This window comes from Orycteropus afer, unplaced genomic scaffold (assembly GCF_000298275.1).
Source record: "Orycteropus afer afer isolate SDZICR_OR568_19922 unplaced genomic scaffold, OryAfe1.0 scaffold00059, whole genome shotgun sequence".
NCBI lineage: Eukaryota > Metazoa > Chordata > Mammalia > Tubulidentata > Orycteropodidae > Orycteropus > Orycteropus afer.
The window spans coordinates 4,615,108-4,637,289 of NW_006921646.1; the positions used below are offsets into that span (position 1 = coordinate 4,615,108).

Consider the following 22,182-nt stretch of genomic DNA (forward strand, 5'->3'; position numbering starts at 1 on the left):
GCCGTCGAGTCGGCCCCGACTCATAGCGACCCCTCCTTGGGTTTCCGAGGCAGTATCACTACGGAAGTAGGATTGCCCAAAAAAAAAAAAACTTGTTGCTGTTAAGTCAGTTCTGACTCATGGTGACCCTATGTATTATAGAGCAGAACTGAGCTGCATTGAGTGTTCTGGGTGTAATCTTTACGGAAGCAGATCACCAGCCAGCCTTTTGATTAGCTGTTGAGCACAAACCATTCGTACCACTCAGGAACCTCTGGTGATAATAGATTATCAGAAAGTCTTGCATGACCATTTGAGACTGAAAAAAAAAAAAAAGAAGAAGAAGAATGAGGCATGGTGGAATTAGCCCTGATGGTCTCTATAAATAACATATACACGTCAGATTTCTTCCCATGGTGGTCCTACATGATTGGACTTCTGCATACATCTCAAACCTTCAGCCCTTTCTACTCTTCCCCTTGCTCCCTGTGCTCTACCTATATAGACTATCTTTTTCTTTCTGTCATGTCTTCTTCTGTCACTCCAGCATACCATACTTTCCCTGTTTCTTTTTGTTTGTTTGTTTACACTTGCTATTTTGAGAGTCAGCATAGCAAAATGATTAATAGCATGGCCTCTGGACCTAGGTTTCCTTTCTTACCACTTTCTAGCTCTGTAACCATGAACAAGTTATTTAACCTCTCTGCACTTCAGGAGCTCTGATGGTACAGTGGGCAAGGCATTTGGCCGCTAACCAGTAGGTCAGCAAGTTTAAACCCACCAGCTGCTCTGCAGGAGGAAGATGACGCAATCTACTTGCGTAAAAATTTATAGCCTTTGAAACTCAATGAGGGTCACTAAGAGTTGGAATCAACTCGATGGCAGTGGGTTTGATTTTGGTTTGGTGCTTCGGGGATGGTGCCCTGATGGCACAGTGGTTAAAAGTGCTCGGCTGCTAACCAAAAGGTCAGCGTTTTAAACCACCAGCCACTCCACAGGAGAAAGATGTGGTAGTCTGTTTCCATAAGGATTTATAACCTTGGAACCTCTGTGGGGCTACTTTATCCTATAGGGTTGCTTGCTATGAGTTGGAGTCAGCTTGATGGCAATGGATTTGGTTTTGATGCTTCAGTTTACTTATGTATAAATAGAAGAATGAAAATAGTATTTACTTTATAAGCGTGTTAGGGTGATTAAAAGAAGTAGTAAAAAAGTAATGTAAAGGGTTTACAACAATGCTTTGTATGTGGTAAATAGTAAATATTTTTTCTTCTGCTTTAAGCTCCTTTCTCCTGTATCTGCACATCGTTCCTGCTTTCTTATCATTCACTTCTCAGCTCAAATGTTACTTCCTCAGACATCCTAGCTAAAGGAACATAACTACACCGACTTTCTGTCTCTCTATCACATTTCCATGTTTTAGTTAATCATAGCATTTATCATATTTGAAATTGTTTTATTATTCTGCTTTCCCCTATTCCTCCCATTATATTATAAACTCCTTGAGGTCAGGGATTTGTTTCCTGCTATATCTCAGCCCCCAGAAAAGTACCATATACTTTGTGAGTGATTAAGAAATATTTGTGAAAGCTTATTCTGAAAAGATAGTGGCTTCTGAGGCCTGTGCTCCAGTGAGGTAGCATTTGGTGACAAGGTGACAGTGAGATCTAGGCAGAGACGACAGACAAAATCCAATTTGTAGTATGATCTCAACTTTGTTTATATCAGTCTGTTGGCTTATGTAGATCAGACAGCTGCTTGTTTTTGTAAATAAAATTTTATTAGAAGATAGCCATGCCCATTTGTTTACTTATTATCTGTAGCTGTTTTCTGGCAATGCCACAGAGTTGAATAGTTGGGACAGTAACACTATGTCTCACAAAGTCTAAAATACTATCTGGCCCTGTTTGGAAAAAGTCTGTGGGACCTTGATGCAGATGCATAGTAAAAAGACGAGGAAAAATAATAACAATAATGGGATTATAGGACATTTTAATATTTACCTTTATATGTTTGTATTTTGTTATAAAAACAAAAACTAAACTCACTGCCATCAAGTCGATTCTGACCCGTAGCGACCCCCATTGAGTTTCCAAGGCTGTAAATCTTTATGGAAGCAGATTTACCCCCTCTTTCTTCCAGAGAGCAGCTTGTGGGTTCATGCGATGGACCTTTTGGTTAGCAGCCAAATGCCTTAACCGTGATACCATTTGGAAATGAGAGCCTTATAGATACTCAAAAATATAGAGAGCATTTTTAATGGTGACTTTTTTTCCCCTTTTTTCCTAAGTGCTGCTTTTGACACAAAAACTGGGTTACGTGTGGCAGTGAAGAAGCTCTCCAGACCATTTCAGTCCATCATTCACGCCAAAAGGACCTACAGAGAACTACGGTTACTTAAACATATGAAACATGAAAATGTAAGTCATTAATTCAAGGAAGAACACATTCTGCTCTTGAATAGACTGGAAGGAATTGTGTTTTAATCACTGCAAATGGAGATACATTAGAATACACTGAACTTTAGTGCATGTTTCTTGTAATGGGTATTAGTGACTACTGGATTATGTCAGATAGCTGTCTAAGCCTTGGGATGAAAATGGCACATCTTCCTGGAGTTCTGATTTACTCAGAGATTTTTAAAGGGAAAGAATTTTGTTTATTTTAAAATTAAAAAAAAATATTAGAAAGAAATTTTGTAGTGTTTACCTTATGTTTGCTTCAGCCTGCATTCTCAGAATATGAAGGTCCGGGGTTATTTATTATGGGTTATTTCATAGGAGAAGTTTAGGAAGAATGCCTTAGGCTCATTGAAAATTCTATCAAAGATGGCTATTATGTATATGTTACTTTAATTTTATAATCTTATAATATTTTAATTTTCTTTTTTTTATATTTTAATTTTCCTGTTTGAGGTATTTTAATAAATATGTCAGAGACATTGTTTAAATTAACTGTAACTTTTTCTTTTCTATCAATTTGGGAGTTTGAAGATAATGCCAGCCTGTAAAGAGTGTTTAAAAATCCTAATTGGTATAGATACAATTGGAATATTATCTGAAAGTGAAACAAAAACAACTAACTGAGGACATTTATTTTTCTGAATTTTAAAATCAATTTAAGAAGAGTTTGTGTGACTGCCATGTGAAAGGTACTGTAAAATTTGTAGCATTATAAAAACAGTGACCTTAAGAGATTTTAGAGTCATTTGGCCTATTGATTGTTGCTGTGTAGAAAAAAAGTTTAAAATCTGTGAATTTATTAACTGACTATTCTGACGTTTTCTTTTTTATAGTTGCACTTTTTTCTCCATAGGTTAAAAAAATGTATATCACAGATAAGTGCTATTTTATTAGTATACATTTGTTTCATTAAGTTCAAATTTCTTCTAAATTAAGAACATTAAAGCATTAAATTTAGAGTTAGATTATGGATGCTATTATAATCATAAACTAGCTACAGCTTCTTATTTATTCCACCATGTTTTATTTTGTTTGCATAGTACTGAGAAAATCCTGTTTCCCACACATAACCTGTATTACTAGGTATAATTTTACATGAGCAGCCATGTGCAAACCTGAGTTTTAAAAATATTCAGTGCATAACTGCAGCCTTCCTAATCAGTGACATGTTTACAAGAAGTTCAGATATGTGGAAGGAGCTGGCAGGAGAAGGTTTATTCCAGAGTCTGCATAAAATCAAGGTGGCCTGGCAGCTCAACTGATGAATTTGCATTTGGTTTATAGCACATGTCAGTGTGCATGATATTTTTCACTTCAGCTTTTTAAACATAAAGAGTATTTTGAAAATGGAATGCAAGTTAGACATTTATGAAATTCTGATACATCATCAGGGAGCCTGTGGTCCCACTGGTGCAATCAACGCTGATTTAAGACCATCTGGTTTAGGAGATTACCAGTACCACAGTTTATTGTTTTGTTTCTCTTCATAGACATTTTAAGCCAGTGGTTAGTCCAAAAATTATTTTGGGTTATCTGAATCTATGTCTTGGCTTCTAATGACCATAAGTAACAACATGTTTGTTATTTTATGCTTTAGATATTTTGAAGTCTTACATGATATTGGGCTGGTTATATTTGGGCTATTCTATACTTATAGAAGAGGTCATATAGTGATAGAATAAAATTGTTCTGTCTTGGTCCTCTATTGCTGCTATAACAGAAATACCACAAGTGAATGGCTTTAATGAATAGAAATTTATTCTCTTACAGTTTAGGAGCCTAGAAGTCCAAATTCACAGTGCCAGCTCTAGGGGCTGGGTAAAGGCCCATTAACCTTGGGCTTCAGCTCTTGTTCCCGGCCCACTGGACCCAGACCAAACCAAACCCAAATGCACTGCCATTGAGTCAGATCCGACTTATATCGACCCCTCTTTGGGTTTCCGAGGTGGTATCACTACAGAAGCCAGAGGCATCTCCTAATTCAGGCAGCTGCAGGCTGCTGAGGCTGACTAACCCAAGGTCTGCAGGTAGAATGGCACAATGCCAAGATCAACAGAAAGCATGGCAGGTCACTGATTCAAGTCTAGGAACAATCCCAAGATCAGCAGGCAACGTAACAGGCCACTGGTTCAAATCTGGGAACTGGAAATGAAGACTTGGCCAAACAAAGGATCCAAAATGTGCCAAAAACTAGAGACCTTTCCCAGAGTTCCTCCATATGTGCCAAAACTAGAGATCTTTCCCAAAGTTCCTCCATATGTACTGGAAGTAGGCCACACCCCTAAAGCAACTCCCTTTCCAATGATTAAGATCTCACAGCAGATTCTCCATGGAGTTGATGACACCACATCCAATCTCATCACGGGGAATAACTACATCCAGCTGCCACACCACTCAAAATCATGGCCCAGCCAAGCTGACACAGAACCTTAACTACCACATTTTAATTTAGAAAAGGCTACAAGACTTTTTTAAAAGAGGGCTGAATCACTGTGGAAAACGGTGTGGCATTTCTTCAAAAGCTAGAAATAGAAATACCTTATGATCAGCAGTCTCCTAGGTTTGTATCCTAGAGTTATAAGAGTAGGGATACAAATAGACATATGCACACCTATGTTCATTGTAGCATTCTTCACAATAGCAAAAGATGGAAACAAATGCCCATGAAAGGATGAATGGGTAAACAAATTATCGTAAACATAATGGAATACTACACAACTGTAAGGAATAATGATTATAACGTGTGAATATGGAGGACATTATGCTGAATTAAATAAGTCAATCACAAAAGAACAAATATTGTATGGTCTCACTTTTATAAAAATTCAAGAATAGGTATATACACAGAAAGCAAGGATCTTTGAGGTTTACCAGGGATGAGAGGAGGAGAGAGGGTGACTCTCTTTCTAAGTAGTAAACACTTACTGTTTTTGGTGATAAGAAAAGCAATACCTGATATAGATGAAGTCTACACAACTTACCCAAGTCAAAGGAAGATGCTAAGAGGTACCCAAGAATAAGAGATAATTTCAATAAATACTATAAAATACTATAACAACAATTGTAACCAATAAACTGGTTCAAATCTGGGAACTGGAAATGAAGACTTGGCCAAACACAGGATCCAAATGTGCCAAAAGCTAGAGACCTTTCCCAAAGTTCCTCCATAGAGGAACATCCCTAAAGCAACTCCCCTTCCACTGATTAAGGTCTCACTTAAGGTCATGTAAGCATATATGTGTATAGAAAAGCAAGTGTGAGTATATGACTATACCTGTACAGCTGTATCTGCAGGCATATGTGTATACATATTTATGTGTACTGCAAATAGCCTCATATATACATATATATACACATATATATATATACATATATACATATATATATGAAACCTCATACAGGGCACAGTTACAGATACTACCAAGACATAACCTTGTGGGATTGGTTTACTGGGCTTGAAGGCTTGGAACCATAGTCTCGTGGGACAACTCAATCAATTGGTATAATATAGTTCATGAAGTTAATGTTCTTCATCCTAGTTTGGTAAGTAATGTCTGGGGTCTTAAAACCTTGTGAGCAGCCATCTAAGATGCAGTTATTGGTCTCTTCCTGTCTGGAGCAAAGAACAGTGAAAGAAACGAAAGACTCAGGAGAAATTAGGACTAATGGTCCATAAGAACCATGTCCTCTTCTAGCCTGAGACCAGAAGAACTAGATGGTGCCCAGCTATCACTATTTTTTTCTTTAAATGCATTTTATTGAAATATAATTTATGTACAGTGAAACACAAAACTAAAGTGACATGGGTCAATGCATTTTTTTTTTCTTTTTTTTTTTTTTTTCCAGTGTTCTTTCCCCTTCCCTCCCCCTCACCCCGGTAATGAACAAATAAAGTTTCCTTCCATATATAAAACTTTTCTTGACTTTTTACAATAGTGAAATAATACTGTATTTGTCCTCCTGTGATTGACTTATTTCACTCAGCATAATGTCTTCCAAGTTCATGCATGTTATGCAGTGTTTTGCAAATTCTACACCATTCTTTAGTGTTGCATAGTATTCCATTGTGTGTATGTCATCGATTGTGACATGTATGTATGGTCATCCATTCTTCTGTTGATGTGCACGTAGTTTGTTTCCATCTTTTTGCTATTGTAAACAGTGCTGTAATGAATGTGGATGTGCATATATCTGTTCTTGTCCCGATTTTCACTTCTTTAGGATATATACCTAGTAATGGGATTGCTGGGTCAAATGGTATTTCTAATTCCAGCTTTTTAAGGAATCACCATACTGTTTTCCACACTGCTTATATCATTTGACAGTCCCATCAGCAGTGTATGAGAGTCCCAATCTCTCCACATCCTTGCCAGCATTTATTATTTTCTGTCTTGTTGAACTTTGCCATTAGTGCTGGGGTGAGATGGTATCTCATTGTTTTGATTTGCATCTCTCTGATGGCTAATGATCATGAGCATTTCTTGATGTATTTGCTGGCCACCTGAATATCCTCTTTGGTGTCTTCTGCCCATTTTTAATTGGATTGTTAATCTTTTTGTTGTTGAGGTGTTAGAGTTTTCTATAAATTTTAGAGATAAGCCCCTTGCTAAATATGTAATTATCGACAAGTATGAATTTTTTGCTGTCATTTTTGTTAACGTGCTTTTTTGTAGTGTTGATTTCTTTGTTCCATGTAATTTTCTGTGCTAATCTAATTGTGTTTATGAATTGTGTTATGATTTCTTTCACTGCTGTTGTTTTAGTATTTGCTAAATATTTGTGCTGGGCCTCTTTTTTATTTTGATGTGAGGTTTATCCTTTTTCTTTGAGGTTACCCTCTGATTTATAATTTTCTTCCCAAGTTTAGAACAGTCTGTTCTATCTTGTAGTTGTCTTGACTTCCCTACCATTTAGAATTTCTGTAACTACACAATTTTTTCCTTCTTTTTTGTTTGCAGTTGTCCTCATTTACCAATTGATGTCTCTGGTTCATGTTTACAATCTTGCAGGCTTATTTACTTTGGATACGTCCATAACTGGGTTGGTTTCTGGGTTATGTCATCATGTGTGTTAATGGTCAGTTGTTGTTTGCTATTGTTGGTTCTCTGTCCAAAGGACTCCGTCTAGCATCTCTTGTAAGGTTGGTCTGGTTTTAACAAATTCCCTTAATTTCTGTTTATCTGAAAATGTCCTAATTTCACCATCATATTTGGGGGACAGTTTTGCTGGGAATATAGTTCTTGATTGGAAATTTTTCTCTTTCAGGGTTTTATGTATACCACCCCATTGTCTTCTCACCTGCATAGTTTCTGCCAAGAAATCCGAGCTTCGTCTTACTGGTTGCCCCTTCTAGTTAACTTTTCTTTTTTCCCGTACTGCTTTCAGGATTCTTTCTTTGTCTTTGGTTTTGGTGAGTTTGATGATGATATATCTTGGTGATTTTCTTTTGGGGTCTATCCTGTTTGGGGTTCATTGGATTTCTTGAATGGATATATTTTCATTTTTCATCATACCGGAAAAATTCTCTTCCAACAAATCTTTGACAATTTTTTCTGTGGTTTTATCTGTCTCTTCCTGTTCTGGAATTCCAATTACCAGTAGGTTATTCCTTTTGATGGTATCCCACATGAACCTTAGGCTTTGTTCATTTTGTTTTGATCTTTTTCTGATTGATCCTTTTCCAAAGAAGTATTGAGATATTTGCCTTCAGTCTCACTAATTCTGTCTTCCATTGATTCAATTCTACTTCTTTGCCCTTTTAATGTGTTACCTATTTCTGAAAATTTAGTATTCATCTTCTGGATTTCTGTCTGCAGATTTTGTGTCATTCCTGGTTTTTCATTTGTTTTGTCATTTTGTTCTTATATTGTCTTTAGAAATTGTTCTAGGGTTTTCTCTGTGTTTTCCTCAATTTTGTCAGTGTTTTCCTTAATCTGTCTCTCAATCCATTGAAGAAACCTAAATATAATTCTTTTAAATTCCTTATCAGAAAGTTCCAATGCTGTGTCTTCATCAGGGATGTGTTTTGGGTCTGTATCCTGGTCCCTTGTTTCTCCTGCTTTATCTTACTTCTTTGTGTGGACTGTGATGCTCTGTTGTTTCCGAGGCATTGTGACATTTTTGTGTTTATAATTAATTGGTGATGAAATGTTGGAGTGACTTGCCCACGATTTTTGTTTTGTTTGTATGTTACCTACGTAAGCAGGGTACTATGCTGTGCTCCTCTGTTCACTAGATGGCAGCACTTAGACACTCACCACCTGTCTCTTTTCTCATTGTCTGCCTCCTGTGTGTTCCTGCCGTCCTTGGCAAGCGGAGCGTATTCTTAGGTCCCTGGAATCCGAATGAGAATGCTGTCACTTTAAAATCCAAAATGGCCATGGCTTATAAACATTGAAAATGACTGCACCCTTGGTCACTTTAAATACCCAAAATGGCCACCACATGTAAACAATCAAAATAGCTGTGCTCTCCAGATAGCCAGACGTCCACAGCTCAGGTTGTTTCCTTCCTTGCTGTTTCCCTTCCTAGTCATGGGCCACAAGCACAGTCGTCCTTGCAGCCCTTGAAACCAGGGCTGATCTTTAGGTCAATTCTCAGGTCTCAACACCACTTGGAAATATTCAGGCTATTGGTCCCATCAGAGTAGCTGACAGTCCACTGCTCCAACCATCTCCATTCTCACTGTTTTCATCCAGGTTTTTCCACTGGTTGTTGCCTAATCCACTTCTGTATACTTCCTTTCAAAGCTCAGGGCTCCAGGATTATCTTCTGTATCTCTGTCAATTGGTTTCTCTTTTCTTTGTTGAAGAAGGTCTGTGTAGCTTGGCTGCCTATTCTACCATCTTACCAGAAGTGACTCCAGCTATCACTATTGACAGTTCTGAACAGGGACACACTAGAAGGTCACAGTTAGAATGGGAGAAGAATATAGAACAAACCTCAGATTCCTAAAAAAAAGGCCAATTTACCAGACTGCTAGAGACTAGAAGAACCCTGAAGACTATTGCCCTGAGATACCCTTTGAATTTGGAACTGAGGATACTCCCAGTGGTCATTTTTCTTCCAGATAATAGATTGGCTTGTAAAATAAACAGTATCACCTGTGAATACTATGCTTCCTTAAATTAATCTACTGTATGTGATCAAATGGTCAACATTTACCCTAAAACAAAGATGAGAGGCTAAGGAAGGGCAGGGAAGCTAGATTAATGGAAACAGAACACAAAAAATGGAAGTAGGAATGTTGACACATTGTGAAAAATGTAACCAATATCATGGAACAAATTGTATAAAAATTGTTAAATGGGAACCTAATTTACTATGTAAACTTTCACCTAAAGTACAATAAAATTAAGAAGAAGAAAAAAGGCCACTTAACAGGGTTAGAAAATAAGGTTTTAATTTACATAAGTTGTTTTATAGACAGCTTATTAGCAGTCCATCTTTCTTATTTAAGATGTTTAGGTTCTACCAGTATTGATAAAGAGGATCACTTAGATATTATTGATTTGTTTGAAAAAAAGAAGGCACATGGCTGAATGTTTCAAAGTTCTCTATTATGTTGTGAAATGTTTGAAGGGTGAATGGGAAGAAGCGAAAGACTTTGACTCAGTGTAGAAAAATTTCTGAATTTCAGCCTATTCTACAAATGGTTGTTAGGTGTTTACAATATAAAAGTCATTTTACTCAACAAAGAACTAAGACTTCCAAATAAGTTTAATAGAGGTTTCTAAGAGGGATTAAAATTTGAAATGTTGGTAACAAATAGAATTTTTAGGTGCTGGGAATGCACAGGCTATCTTTCTTTCTTTCTTTCTAATGCCTCTTATAATTGTTGTTGTTGCTCTTATGTGCCATCGAGTCAGCCCCGACTCATAGTGACCCTCCTTTGGTTGCCGAGGCAGTATCACTACAGAAGGAGATTGCCCAACCTTCCTTCCGAGGACTGGCTGCTGGGTTTGAACTGCCAGCCTTCTGGTTAGCAGTCATGTGCTTTAGGCACTATGCTACCAGAGCTCTTTACAGTCATTAGTTCATTTTAAATTATTTCTTCAATTAGTGAAAATGAATGGCAGATACCCACTTGTTAGCTGGGTAACTGGAGTTAGGGGATGTCCTCTATGACTGTAAGAACTGAACTTGTGACCCTGATCTCATTAACTTCTGCTCTAAGGAAAAATTGAAGAGAGGCATCCTGCAAGCTGGCTACATCCTTTAGTTGTATGGGCAGATACTACAAAGTTTGCCCAATTACTAGCCTGGAAATTTTTAAATGGTGAGAATCTTCTCATACATTTTGGAGTCCCTGGCATAAATGGTTAAGTGCTTGGCTGCAAACCAAAAGGTTGGCAGTTTGAGTCCACCCAGAGGCACCTCAGAAGAGAGGCTCAGTGGTCTTCTTCCAAAGAATCAGCCATTGAACATCCTGTGGAGCAGGGTTCTACTCTGACACACGTGGGGCTGCCATGAGTTGGAATCAGCTCCACAGCAACTGGTTTTGGTTTTGATTTTTCATAAATTTAATTTGAGAACCTTGGGTTTAACTTTACTGTGATAGACCAAGTGGTTGTTTTGGTGTGCTTGTGTTAAGTACTTTAAAGAGATTGGCAGATAGATAGCTGCCTAATCTGACTTGTGACCTTACGTACAGTGTTGCTCCCTCCTGGGCTGTCATCATGTTTGCCAGCATGTTTGAGTCCATTGTTGTGACTGTTATGCCAGCCATATCACCAAGGGTCCCCCCACCTTCGCTCTGGCCCTCTGCTTCACCAAACATGATATCCTTCTCCAACGATTGATCCCTCCTGATGATCTGTCCAAATCAGGTGAGTCACACACTGTGTTCTGTTGTGATCTGTAAAGTTTTCATTGGTTGATTTTTGAAATAGATCACCAGACCTTTCTTCCTAATCTGTCATAGTCTGGAAGCTCCCCTAAAACCGGTGCACCATAGATGACCCTACTGATATTTGAAATACTAGTCGCGTAGCTTACAACATCACAGCAACACTCAAGCCACCACAGTATGACAAAAGAATAGACAAGTGGTAGAAATTAAATACTGTTTCTAGTTGATTACTGAGTTAAAGTGTTTTCTCTGGATCTGCCATTTCACTTCTATTGGTCAACCTTTGGACTATTGTATTAAGCTTTTTTGAATTGTTTGCTGCTTATTTGTATTGTAAATATCTTCTAAATATTTGCTTCCTGGGCTACTTTGAAGTTAGTAAAATCATGTAACAGCAAAAAGAGTAAGGAAATAGGCTAAAATGTGACTTAAAAGGAAATTTCCATTTAAAAATGAGAAATGAATAGATTTTGGAATATTTGTAAAATGCTTCCCAAATCTACTTTAATGCTAAGAAAGTTTTGTTTTACATTATTTTCCTTATGATTAATACTGCATAAATAGGATTAATGGACAAGGATATTTTATAAAAGCGCACAAAAAATAAAAAATGCTTTGCCAGCCCCTCCTTGGGTTTCTAAGGTGGTATCTCAACAAAAGTAGATTGCCCAATCTTCCTTTTGAGGGGTGGGTGTTTTAAAAACCCTAAAATAAATTAAATGTTATCAAAAATGTTATTTAAAAACCCAAGAATATTCTCAGATAAGCATCTGAAATTTAAATTAAATTAAATTATACCAAGAGCTCCCTTGGTATAATGTGGGTAGTTTTAATCTCATAAAATGTTTCCCCTTTTAAGAAATTAAATTTTGGTATAATATTTACTAGTCTGCTTTGCTCTACTATTTTGTCCAAATTAATTCATTATGATTCTAGCTGCTATGCTTATTTTGTAACTTAGTTTAGCTTTATGTCTCAAATTCTGTTATTGGAAGTAGTTGCTTCAAACAGTTTGTTTCTATGATTTGTATTTTGTAATTCCTTATAAAACTCTGAGGGTTGTCATTGCCTCTTGGGTGATCCACAGATCAGTTCTGCCTTCCCCTTTGGGCTTGGCCCTTCAGATACAATCCTGTGAAAATAAGCAATATTCCCTTATCTTTCATATAAATAAAATGAAGCTTGGAAGAGATAACTTTCTTTCATTTATTCAACAGATACAAATTGCCAGGCACTTTTGTGGGTCAGTATTACTGGAATGATAAAGACAGAAACTCATGAAGCCAAGAAATAGCGAACTGATAGTGAGGTTCAAACTTACAGCTGTTTAACTCCAAAATGCCTGTTGTGTTTTCACATTGTAATTGAACCTTTTATTTGAAAATGTCTTGGACTGGTTTTGTTGAATCAGGTCCCTAATGGTTAATGTGATTATGATCTGAGGATTTTTGTCACAACCCAAATGAAACAATGTAAATTGTTTTAACCTTTTCTTATTGTGTGAGAGAATGGGACATCTAAGATAACAAGTATCAATAATCAGAAAAATTGGAGTAGGTGGCTAAAATTGGCTTTTAGATCTGCTTAAAGAAAATAATTATGGTTTAGATGGAAGAGAAAAAAGAAAATGATCTGACCTAAATGTAAAGCATTGTTGAGGGTAAGGAGCCCTGGTGGCAGAATGAGGCAGTTCTATTCTACTCTGTCCTTTTGTGTCCTTAGTGTCACTATGAATCAGAATCAACTCGCTGGCAGTGGGTTTTGTGTTTTGGTTATTCAGAGGATGTTGTTATGTCACTCATGTATATTAGTGGATTATTATTAGTGGAAATACTATAAGTTAGTCTCACTTTTACAGAGTACAATTTGACAGTGTTAAGATCCTTACGTATATTGGTGTCCTTTGATCTTATAATTCTGTTTCTTGAAATTCATCCTGTGGGTGAAAATACTAAGTGTCCAATGATTGGTTGAATTATGGTACGTACAAATGATAAAACATTGAAAAATATTTAGAGGCATGAGAATAGTGGTAGTATGTTAAGTGAAAAGGCAGGATGTGACATTATATGCTTATTATAACCCATATCTACTTTATGTACATTGGAAGAATGGAAGGAAATATCTCAAAATGTTAATGGTAGTAATAATGGGTGGTATAATTATAGGTACCTTTGGTTTTCTTACATACACTTGTCTGGGTAAGGATCAGAAGGGTGATGCTGTACCTTTCCTTTGGAATGAAGTATGTGCACTTAAAAAGCTATTTTTTGAACTGAATTCCAAGGCCTTTTTTTTTTTTTTTTTCCTTTCAGGTTCATGCTGTATAATCCAAGTAGCTTTTAAATCTCTGATACTTGGATGAGTGGATTGATATTCTAATCAGAGATTACTTTCTGATGCTGTTTTGTGCTTTTAATATACCTTACTTTTAGAGCTGTTTGTTTAATTTAACTTAATTGATTAGAGCAGCATGCTAGTGAGATCATAGTGATAGGTTCATGAGGGCCAATTAGTTTTCCTGTGTTCTATATCCATAAAGGTGCCTTGGTGGCATAGTGGTTAAAGCACTTGACTGCTAACCAAAAGGTTTTGTGGGAGAAAGATGTAGCAGTATGTGCTTCTGTAAAGATTATAGCCTAGGAAACCCTGTGGTACAGTTCTACTCTGTCCTACAGGGTCACTGGAATCAGAATCGACTCAACAGCAATGCATATTAGTATACCTACCCATAGACTTTTAAATCTGAGTGGACATATTATAAATGTCTTGTTAGCCTTCTGACCACCTAACTTTGTAGAAATGAGTAATCTGGGATATAAGGAGAAACTAAAAGGGAGAGTAAATGTGGGTGAATCAGTACAAATCCATGACCAGAAAAACTGCTCAAAAACCATGGATTACTGAGTATTAAGTGACTATTTGCTTTATCTTTATATAAAAAAAGCCTTTTTTTAAAAAAATAATCTAATCCAAATATCTGATAGTGATTAAGAAAATTATGTTAATATTGAGAATATTCTTGGGTTTTTAAATAACATTTTTGAAGATTTTATAGTGACATGAAAAGTTTTTGTGGGAAGTGCTGGGATAATCGGTGTAAAAATATGTTTTTTAACTGTATTTCAAAACATAATTTGAGAAGTGCCTTTTAAAATGCAAAATGATACTGTGATAACTATAGAAATGTGACTTTTTATTTTCCAAATTTTCTGATGTAATTATAGTTATTTTTGAATACAATGTATAATAGAAAACACTTTTTAAAATTTATTTTAGGGTTTTTAAAACACTGGGGGACTTTTTGTTTTCTTTTGTATTGTTTTAATTCCATCCTGAGAAGAAGGCCTAGAAGGAGGACCAATTATAGATTGGGGATCCAAGATAGAAACCACTTAGTGAAGATTTAGGGGTGTTGAGGGAGATTGTCTTAGCTTCCCTATATAGCTCTATACCTTCCCCATGACCTAATACCTAAATACTTTTATTAATAAGCTAAAATCTACTCAAGGAAAGGGAGAAAAGAATTTAGATAAACGCTTTTTCCAGATAAGCATCTGAAATTCTGTAAATGCCCAACACTTTAAAAAATGCTGTGTGTGTGTGTGTGTGTGTATGTTTCTTTTTTGGTGATTTGGGTGAAAGTTGACAGAGCAAATTCATTTTCCATACAACAGTTCACAGCACATTTTGTTTCATGACATTGTTTGCAGTCCCCATAATGTAACAGCTCCCTTCCTACTTCTTTTCCCTGTGTCCTTTCCTATGTATTCCTGCCTTCTGATATATCTCCCTGTATAAATACTGCCCTTTTAATGTCCCATGGCTGATTGTTATAATCAGTGTAAAAAATATGTTTTTTAATTGTATTTCAAAAACATAATTTGAGAAGTGCTGGGATAATCAGTGTAAAAATATCTTTTTTAACTGTATTTCAAAAACATAATTTGAGAAGTGCCGGGATATTTTACAGCATTTTAGAGTGGAGCTTCAATTTGCGCCCTTCGGAGTTCCCTCCTGCATTATAGTAGTGATAATTACCTCATGAATTTTTTTAGTGAAAGCTTGTTGTTATGTGCCATCGAGTCGGACCCAACTCATAGCAACCCCTCCTTGGGTTTCCGAGGCAGTATCACTATGGAAGTAGATTGCCCAACCTTCCTTCCGAGGAATGGCTGGTGAGTTTGAACCTCCAGCCTTCTGGTTAGCAGTCAAGTGCCTCAGGCACCCAAATAGTAAAAGCTCTCTTAATGATATGATCAGGACTAGGAATTATATTTTAAAAAAGGTAAATAAATACCTCAACATTTTTATCCTTAATTTAAAGCAAAAATTTTAAAATGTATTAATTTCCCAATCTTTTGTGTAGAGAGCCTCACTTGATAGTTTATCTTATATAAAGCACACTTAAAATATATCATCTAAGACTTCAGTTTTCTCTAAAACTAAGAAGAAGAGCTTACTCATGGCAACCTAATGTGTTACAGAATAGAACTGACCTCCATAGGGCTTTCTTGGCTGGATCTTTATGGAAGCAGATTGCCAGACCTGTTTTCCATGGTTCAAACTGCTAACCTCTTGGTTAGTTGTTGTTGTTGTTGTTATGTGCCGTCGAGTCGGCCCCGACTCATAGCGACCCCTCCTTGGGTTTCCGAGGCAGTATCACTACGGAAGTAGGATTGCCCAACCTTCCTTCCGAGGAGTGGCTGGTGGGTTTGAACCGCCAGCCGTCTGGTTAGCAGGCAAGTGTCTTAGCCACTATGCTACCAGAGCTCCCTTGGTTAGTAGACAAGTGCAAACCATTTGTGCTAGCCAAAGACCTGAACAAGAACTCAGACTCCAGCAACATAATCTGAATTGAGAGTGCCAGAATTTTGGAGATTCTTTTCTTAGTTGTTTATAGTATTTCCTCCTGTACATGATTCTGAACAGAAAAATCAAAATCCCATTCTCACACCAAATTGTTAAGGATCGATTCAGTTCAGTTCTGTTCCACTTTGGTTCTGACACCGGCTGCACATGAACACTTCTTGCTCTGACAACTAGAGCTACGCCAGATCTCACAACTTAGAGGACACAGTCATCCACACTGCTAAGTTGACCCAAGATTTTGGATGCCAGCCATAAGCTTGGGAGACCCGTGGCACCCTCACTTCCGATGTGCTGGCTACAAATTTGGGTTTTCCCACTGTCCCTCAGAATGTTAGCCATAGGCTTGGGAGAACCCAGGGCCCCCCTCACTCATGACCTGATGGTTCCAACAACTCTCTTGGGGTTCAGTAGCCACTCACAGAACTCATGGAAAGCTCTATATTTAGGATTACAGTTTTATGATAGCAAAAAGGGTACAAATGAAGAGACGCATAGGGTGAGGTCTGGGAGTGTTACCAACGTGGAGTTTCCCTGTTGTGCCACCCCCACCCCCACTCCACGTGCATGTCTTTCACCAGCCAGGAAAACCATAGTGCATTCTTGTCCAGACCCCTTATTGTGGGGTCTCATTACATATTTCCAACACTAACCCTACTCCCCTGAGTTTGGTCGGTATCATGTCATGAGGTGATCATGAGGTAATCACGTGATGGTTGATAATCACCTGGTGGGTCTTTCTGGCCTGGCCTGCCCCTATCTAAGAGTTACCTCATTAGCATAACCTGTTAGGTTAGATGTGGTCTGGAGACACTAAGGATTATTGGGGAAATTCCAAGGTTTTAGAGGTTATCTCTTGCGAACCAAGGACAAAGACCTTTTGGAGGTGAAGTTAATGTAAACCCCACAAATTCTATTGCAATTTTTTTTAGTCTTTCTCAAACCCCCCCTTAATTTTCATAGAAATAATAACTTTTTGTATTTAGATTTTATCAGTTTATAATTTCTTTGCAACATTTTATTATGACAGTTTTCAAATATACAAAAACAAAACAAATGTAGTGAACAGTTTATATCTTACTTAATTGAATTAGAGAATTATAATACCCCATGCAACTGGCATATAACAATCCGGTAAACAGGCACAACTGACTCTTGGTTGTTGTTGTTGTTGTTGTTGTTGTTGTTATTATGTGCCATGGAGTCAGATCCGACTCATAGTGACCTCTCCTTGGGTCAAATGCCTTAGGCACTACGCTACCAGGGTAAGTTTATATAAATTAGGTGGGAGCATGACAGGAAGTTAACATTTTAACATGCATAATGGAAAGTGTTTATTAATTCAGTGTTGTAATTGTTAGCTAGGAGCTCTGGTAGCATAGTGGCTAAAGCACTTGACTGCTAACCAGAAGGCTGGCGGTTCAAACCCACCAGCCACTCCTCGGAAGGAAGGTTGGGCAATCCTACTTCCGTAGTGATACTGCCTCGGAAACCCAAGGAGGGGTCGCTATGAGTCGGGGCCGACTCGACGGCACATAACAACAACAACAACAATTGTTAGCTGCCATTGAGTCAGCCCCCAACTCATGGCAGACTCATACACAATGCTGTGAAATGCTATCTGGTCCTGTGCAATCCCCATGAACAGTTGCAGATCAGACTATTGTAATTCATAGAGGTTTCATTGACTGATTCTCAGGCATAGGTCAGCAGGCCTTTCTTCCTATTCTGTCTTAATCTGGAATCTCTGCTGAAACTTGTTTAGCATTATAGCAACATGCAAGCCTCCAGCAACAGACAGGTGGTTTCTGCACATGAGGTCCACTGACTGGGAATTGAAACCAGATCTCTTGCATTGGAAGTGAGAATCCTACCACTGAACCACCAGTGCTCTTTGTTAATTCATGAGAGCATATGTAAGGGCAGGGACCCTGAATCTTTTTACCTTCCAATAAACTACTGGATATATGTCCCCCAAATTCTAAAGAGAGAAAAAATTTTTATGGTAATTTTGGGTGGAAAATCAGTTGGAGTTATTAAATATCTGATGTTGTGAACTAAGGTAGCTGGATTTGGAATTGTTGTTATGTGCCATCGAGTCAGACCCGACTCTAGTGACCCCTCCTTGGGTTTTCGAGGCAGTATCACTATGGAAGTAGATTGCCCAACCTACCTTCCGAGGAGTGGCTGGTGGGTTTGAACCGCCAGCCTTCTGGTTAGTAGTCAGGTGCCTTAGGCACTACGCTACCAGAGGATTTGGAATTAGTGCCTATTAAAGTGATAGGATAAGGCTTGATGAGTACCGTGTTGTGGCTGGGTGCTGTCAAGTCACTTCTGACTCAGAGTGACCCCATGTGACGGAATAGAACTCCCATGGGATTTTCTAGGCTATATTCTTTACAGTAACAGATCACCTGATCTTCCTTCTATAGAGCCACTGGGTGGGTTAACCTTTCCATTTGCAGCTGATTGTTTAAATCATTGTGCCACCAGGGCTCTTTGATAGGTACTGTATTAAGTTCAATTATTTATTTACTTTTCTTATGCTTTCTTATAGGTCATTGGTCTGCTGGATGTATTTACACCTGCAAAGTCTCTGGAGGAATTCAATGATGTGTGAGTAAATTTTTTGTGTTTGCCTTCTCTGATAGAGGATAAAGATTAATGGCCCTTTTTTTTTCTTAAACCATTTAGCAATATACAGACTTCAAAAGAGTCTTTATGCCTATCACCCAACTCTTCTGGTTGATGAGGAGGGTGTAGATACAAAAGATGTATATTATGGGTGGTACATGTTAATTTTGCCATCATTTCAGGCAGTCATGCTCCACTTGAAGAGTCATGGTGAATCCTTACAAGAGTTCCATGAAGAATAGAATATAGGGAGCTGACTCTGATTTTTCTACTCAAATTACCTGTCATAGCTTTTAAAGATTCTCTTCAAGAAATGGAACTGAGACCCAGTTCTATGTAGGCTCTTTCTTCTCTTTTATCCCATGTGCATGTGAGAGATGGTACTAGAACTGCATGCTAACATTAAAGTATTGGATTTTTGTGTATAGATAAAGGGTGAGAGAGAAGCTGATGAATAATGATAGTCTCCCAATTTTGTGACCATCTCTATTTTAACATGGATTCCCCCAGGAAAGCAGAGTCTGAGACTCAGAGACTAGTAATGGGAGACTAAGGAAAATGAAGCAAGAAAAGAGGGAAAGCTACTACAATATGTCATTGAGTCACCCCGTGGGCAAATGAGCTCAGAATTGCTGAGATCTTTTAAGATTCTATGCAGAATATACCTCAAATAATGGGGAACATTTATCCTTTGGCTCCTGACTCCATTGGCAAGGGTGGCTCCATGGGGCATTGATCCCTCCATGCCTAGGCTCCACATGTTTGAGTGTAAGATAGGTTTCAGCAGGCTTTCCTGGGTATGTATGAGCTCTTTACTGTTGCTTTTCTAGTAATATCTGAATTAGCACCCCTATGCCTCCATTCAGGAGCTCTGGTGGCGTAGTGCCTAAGGCATTTGACCGGTAACCAGAAGGCTGGTGGTTCAAACCCACCAGCCACTTCTTGGAAGAAAGGTTGGGCAATCTTTTTCAGTAGTGATACCATCTCAGAAACTTAAGGAGGGGTCACTATGAGTCGGATCCGACTCCACGGCATCGAGTTTGTTTTTTTTTTTTTTATATCTCCATTCACAGGCTCACCACACATACCTCGTATATAGAGTTATACATTTGGTCCTGTTGAAATGTTGGTATTTCTTACTGGCAAGGGTGACTATTATAAAAGTTCAAACAATTTTAGACCAGATGACCTACTCTTCCTTAACTTCCACTCCCTATTGTCCCTAATGCTGATCCTGGATACAGTTTTTCCCACTCAAATCCTGGTCTGCATGCAAACATCATTTGCTCCTTTCCCACAGAACAAGCAGGGCTATCTATATATTTGATCTTGTGTGCTCTAAGTAAGAAAGGAAGAAATAGATGAAAAAGAAATACAGAAGATAAAGAAGGAAATGTGGCAAAAAAAATTCCCACCATTTGAACTTATTTAGAACATGGGGTATGGTTAAGAGTAGATGAGAGAGAATCGGCTCCAAGTGCAAGTACTCTCCACCCCCATTAGCCTTGTTCTTGCTGATGAAAGTTTAAGAAACCAGCAAAGGAAAAACTAGGCAGTAACTAAGAACAGCTGTGCTTTCTGCAGCCCTGCTTGGCATCAGAATGTGGAGGCTTCCAAAGATTACTGGATGCCACCTAGAGACATAGCATGTGTGTTATAAATTGTTGAGCTTTGCTGGAGGCTCTGCTTGGAAAAAAGAAAATTGCAGAATGTGATTTTTTTTATATTCTGCCTAAATGTATAAGAGATGCTGAAGTGATGTGTTTGTAAAGTAATGTGCTTGGAAAACATCTGAATCAGGTCTGAGCTATAACCTGAAATTTTAGGTATAGTGAAAATTGACTTATTTAACAAAGAAATTGGTGATTTGCTGACCTGGGTAATGCTTTATTTTGGCTTACTCAGGCATTCTGAAACTGGAGTATGAGCCTATTTGATTTATGTGAAAAGACCTTCATTAAGGCCAGTTTCTATTTAAAGGCTAAGTTTCACTGATTATAGTACCTTTGGTTCTTTCATCTTTATGTGGGTCCATAATCTGCAACTAAAGTTGCATATGTTTTATTTAACACAATCATGAGTATTGAGCAGGAATCTGTTCTTTCTGCTTAACTCTCTAGTTGGGTTCGGACTGTTCTTCATAAACAAGAACTGAGTTCATCTCTTAGGAGCAAATGCCAGTACTATTTGTTGAATACTTACTGAGTGCAGAACACCAAACAATGTTGAAACAGGCTCAAAATATTTAGAAACATTAGCCCTTCCTTTTGAGGAAATCACAAATCTGGTTGGGGAAAACAGAGTTAAAACAATTGTATAACGAAGTTATAACTAGTTCTGTGACCTTGGACAAATCACTTTACTTTTGTAGGCCCCAATGAACTTCCCAGTAAAATGATGAGAACTGGAGTGGTTGACTTTGGAAAGTGCTTTCAATCCCAGAGAATCTCTGAAAACAGGATGATAAGCCTAAGGTTGCCTATCTGAAAAAAATTCTTTGTTGACTCTTTTTGTGATGTTTCCATCACTGAAAAAATTAGCACTTGTCCAAGACTACTGGTACTTCAGTGTTTTCCAAAACATCTTCACCTATAATTGCAGGGTTTACAAACTCAAATACCTTCAGGGTCAGACAACATAAATGAGGCTGAGTAGGAGTGGTGGGGTCTGTAGTGAAACGGAATACATGTGCCTCCTAAAAGCATTCAAATTCACATTAAAACAAGCAAAACTCCACTGTTACGGAAAACCAAACAAGGCTGCAGGCTGTAATTTTGAACGTGAATTTTCTGTGCTAATGAGCAAAAATCTCATTTTTCAGATTTACATGTTGACTTTTAATCATGTGTTATGTGTGTTTGTGCTTTTATGTTTCAGTTAGCATTTGCATGTATCGTACTATTCAAATTTCTAACGAGTTTTTAATTTCTAGGTTAATAGACACTCTACCCAATTGGAAATAGATTAAAGAATATCCTTTGAGGAAGGAGCAATAGGTAGTGAGTTTTGATCACAAACAATAAGCAGTTACTGAATCTAACAGATGGAGGTAGTTTAGAAAATGTGGAATTAAAAGATGAGTATATCAGAAAGTTGCTCTTGATTGCCATATGATGTGGTCCTATAGATAGCAAAACCTTGTGAAGGGGAGAGCTAGAGCTTTTAAATGATTAGAAAGTGTCTGGACATTTTTGTTGCCTTCTTGATAGTAAAATTTGGCAGGCATCATATATGTGTATATGTATACTGCAGATACTTAGTTACCAATATAGATAAGCAAAAATAATTTAATTAGGAGGCGGGGCAAGATGGCGGACTAGGCAGAAGGATTGCACAGACCCTCTTCAACAAAGAAAAGGGAAACCAATTAACACAGACACAGAAGAT

At 37.7% G+C, this 22,182-nt stretch overlaps 1 protein-coding gene across 1 annotated transcript in view; it reads left to right on the forward strand.

Moving 5' to 3' along the window:
* MAPK14 (mitogen-activated protein kinase 14) overlaps positions 1-22,182 on the forward strand; it is a 112,927-nt gene that overhangs the window by 37,721 nt on the left and 53,024 nt on the right. The window contains exons 2-3 of the mRNA XM_007939390.2: positions 2,270-2,399; positions 18,719-18,777. Coding sequence (XP_007937581.1) covers positions 2,270-2,399; positions 18,719-18,777 — 189 coding nt within the window. The remainder of the gene's footprint in view (positions 1-2,269; positions 2,400-18,718; positions 18,778-22,182) is intronic.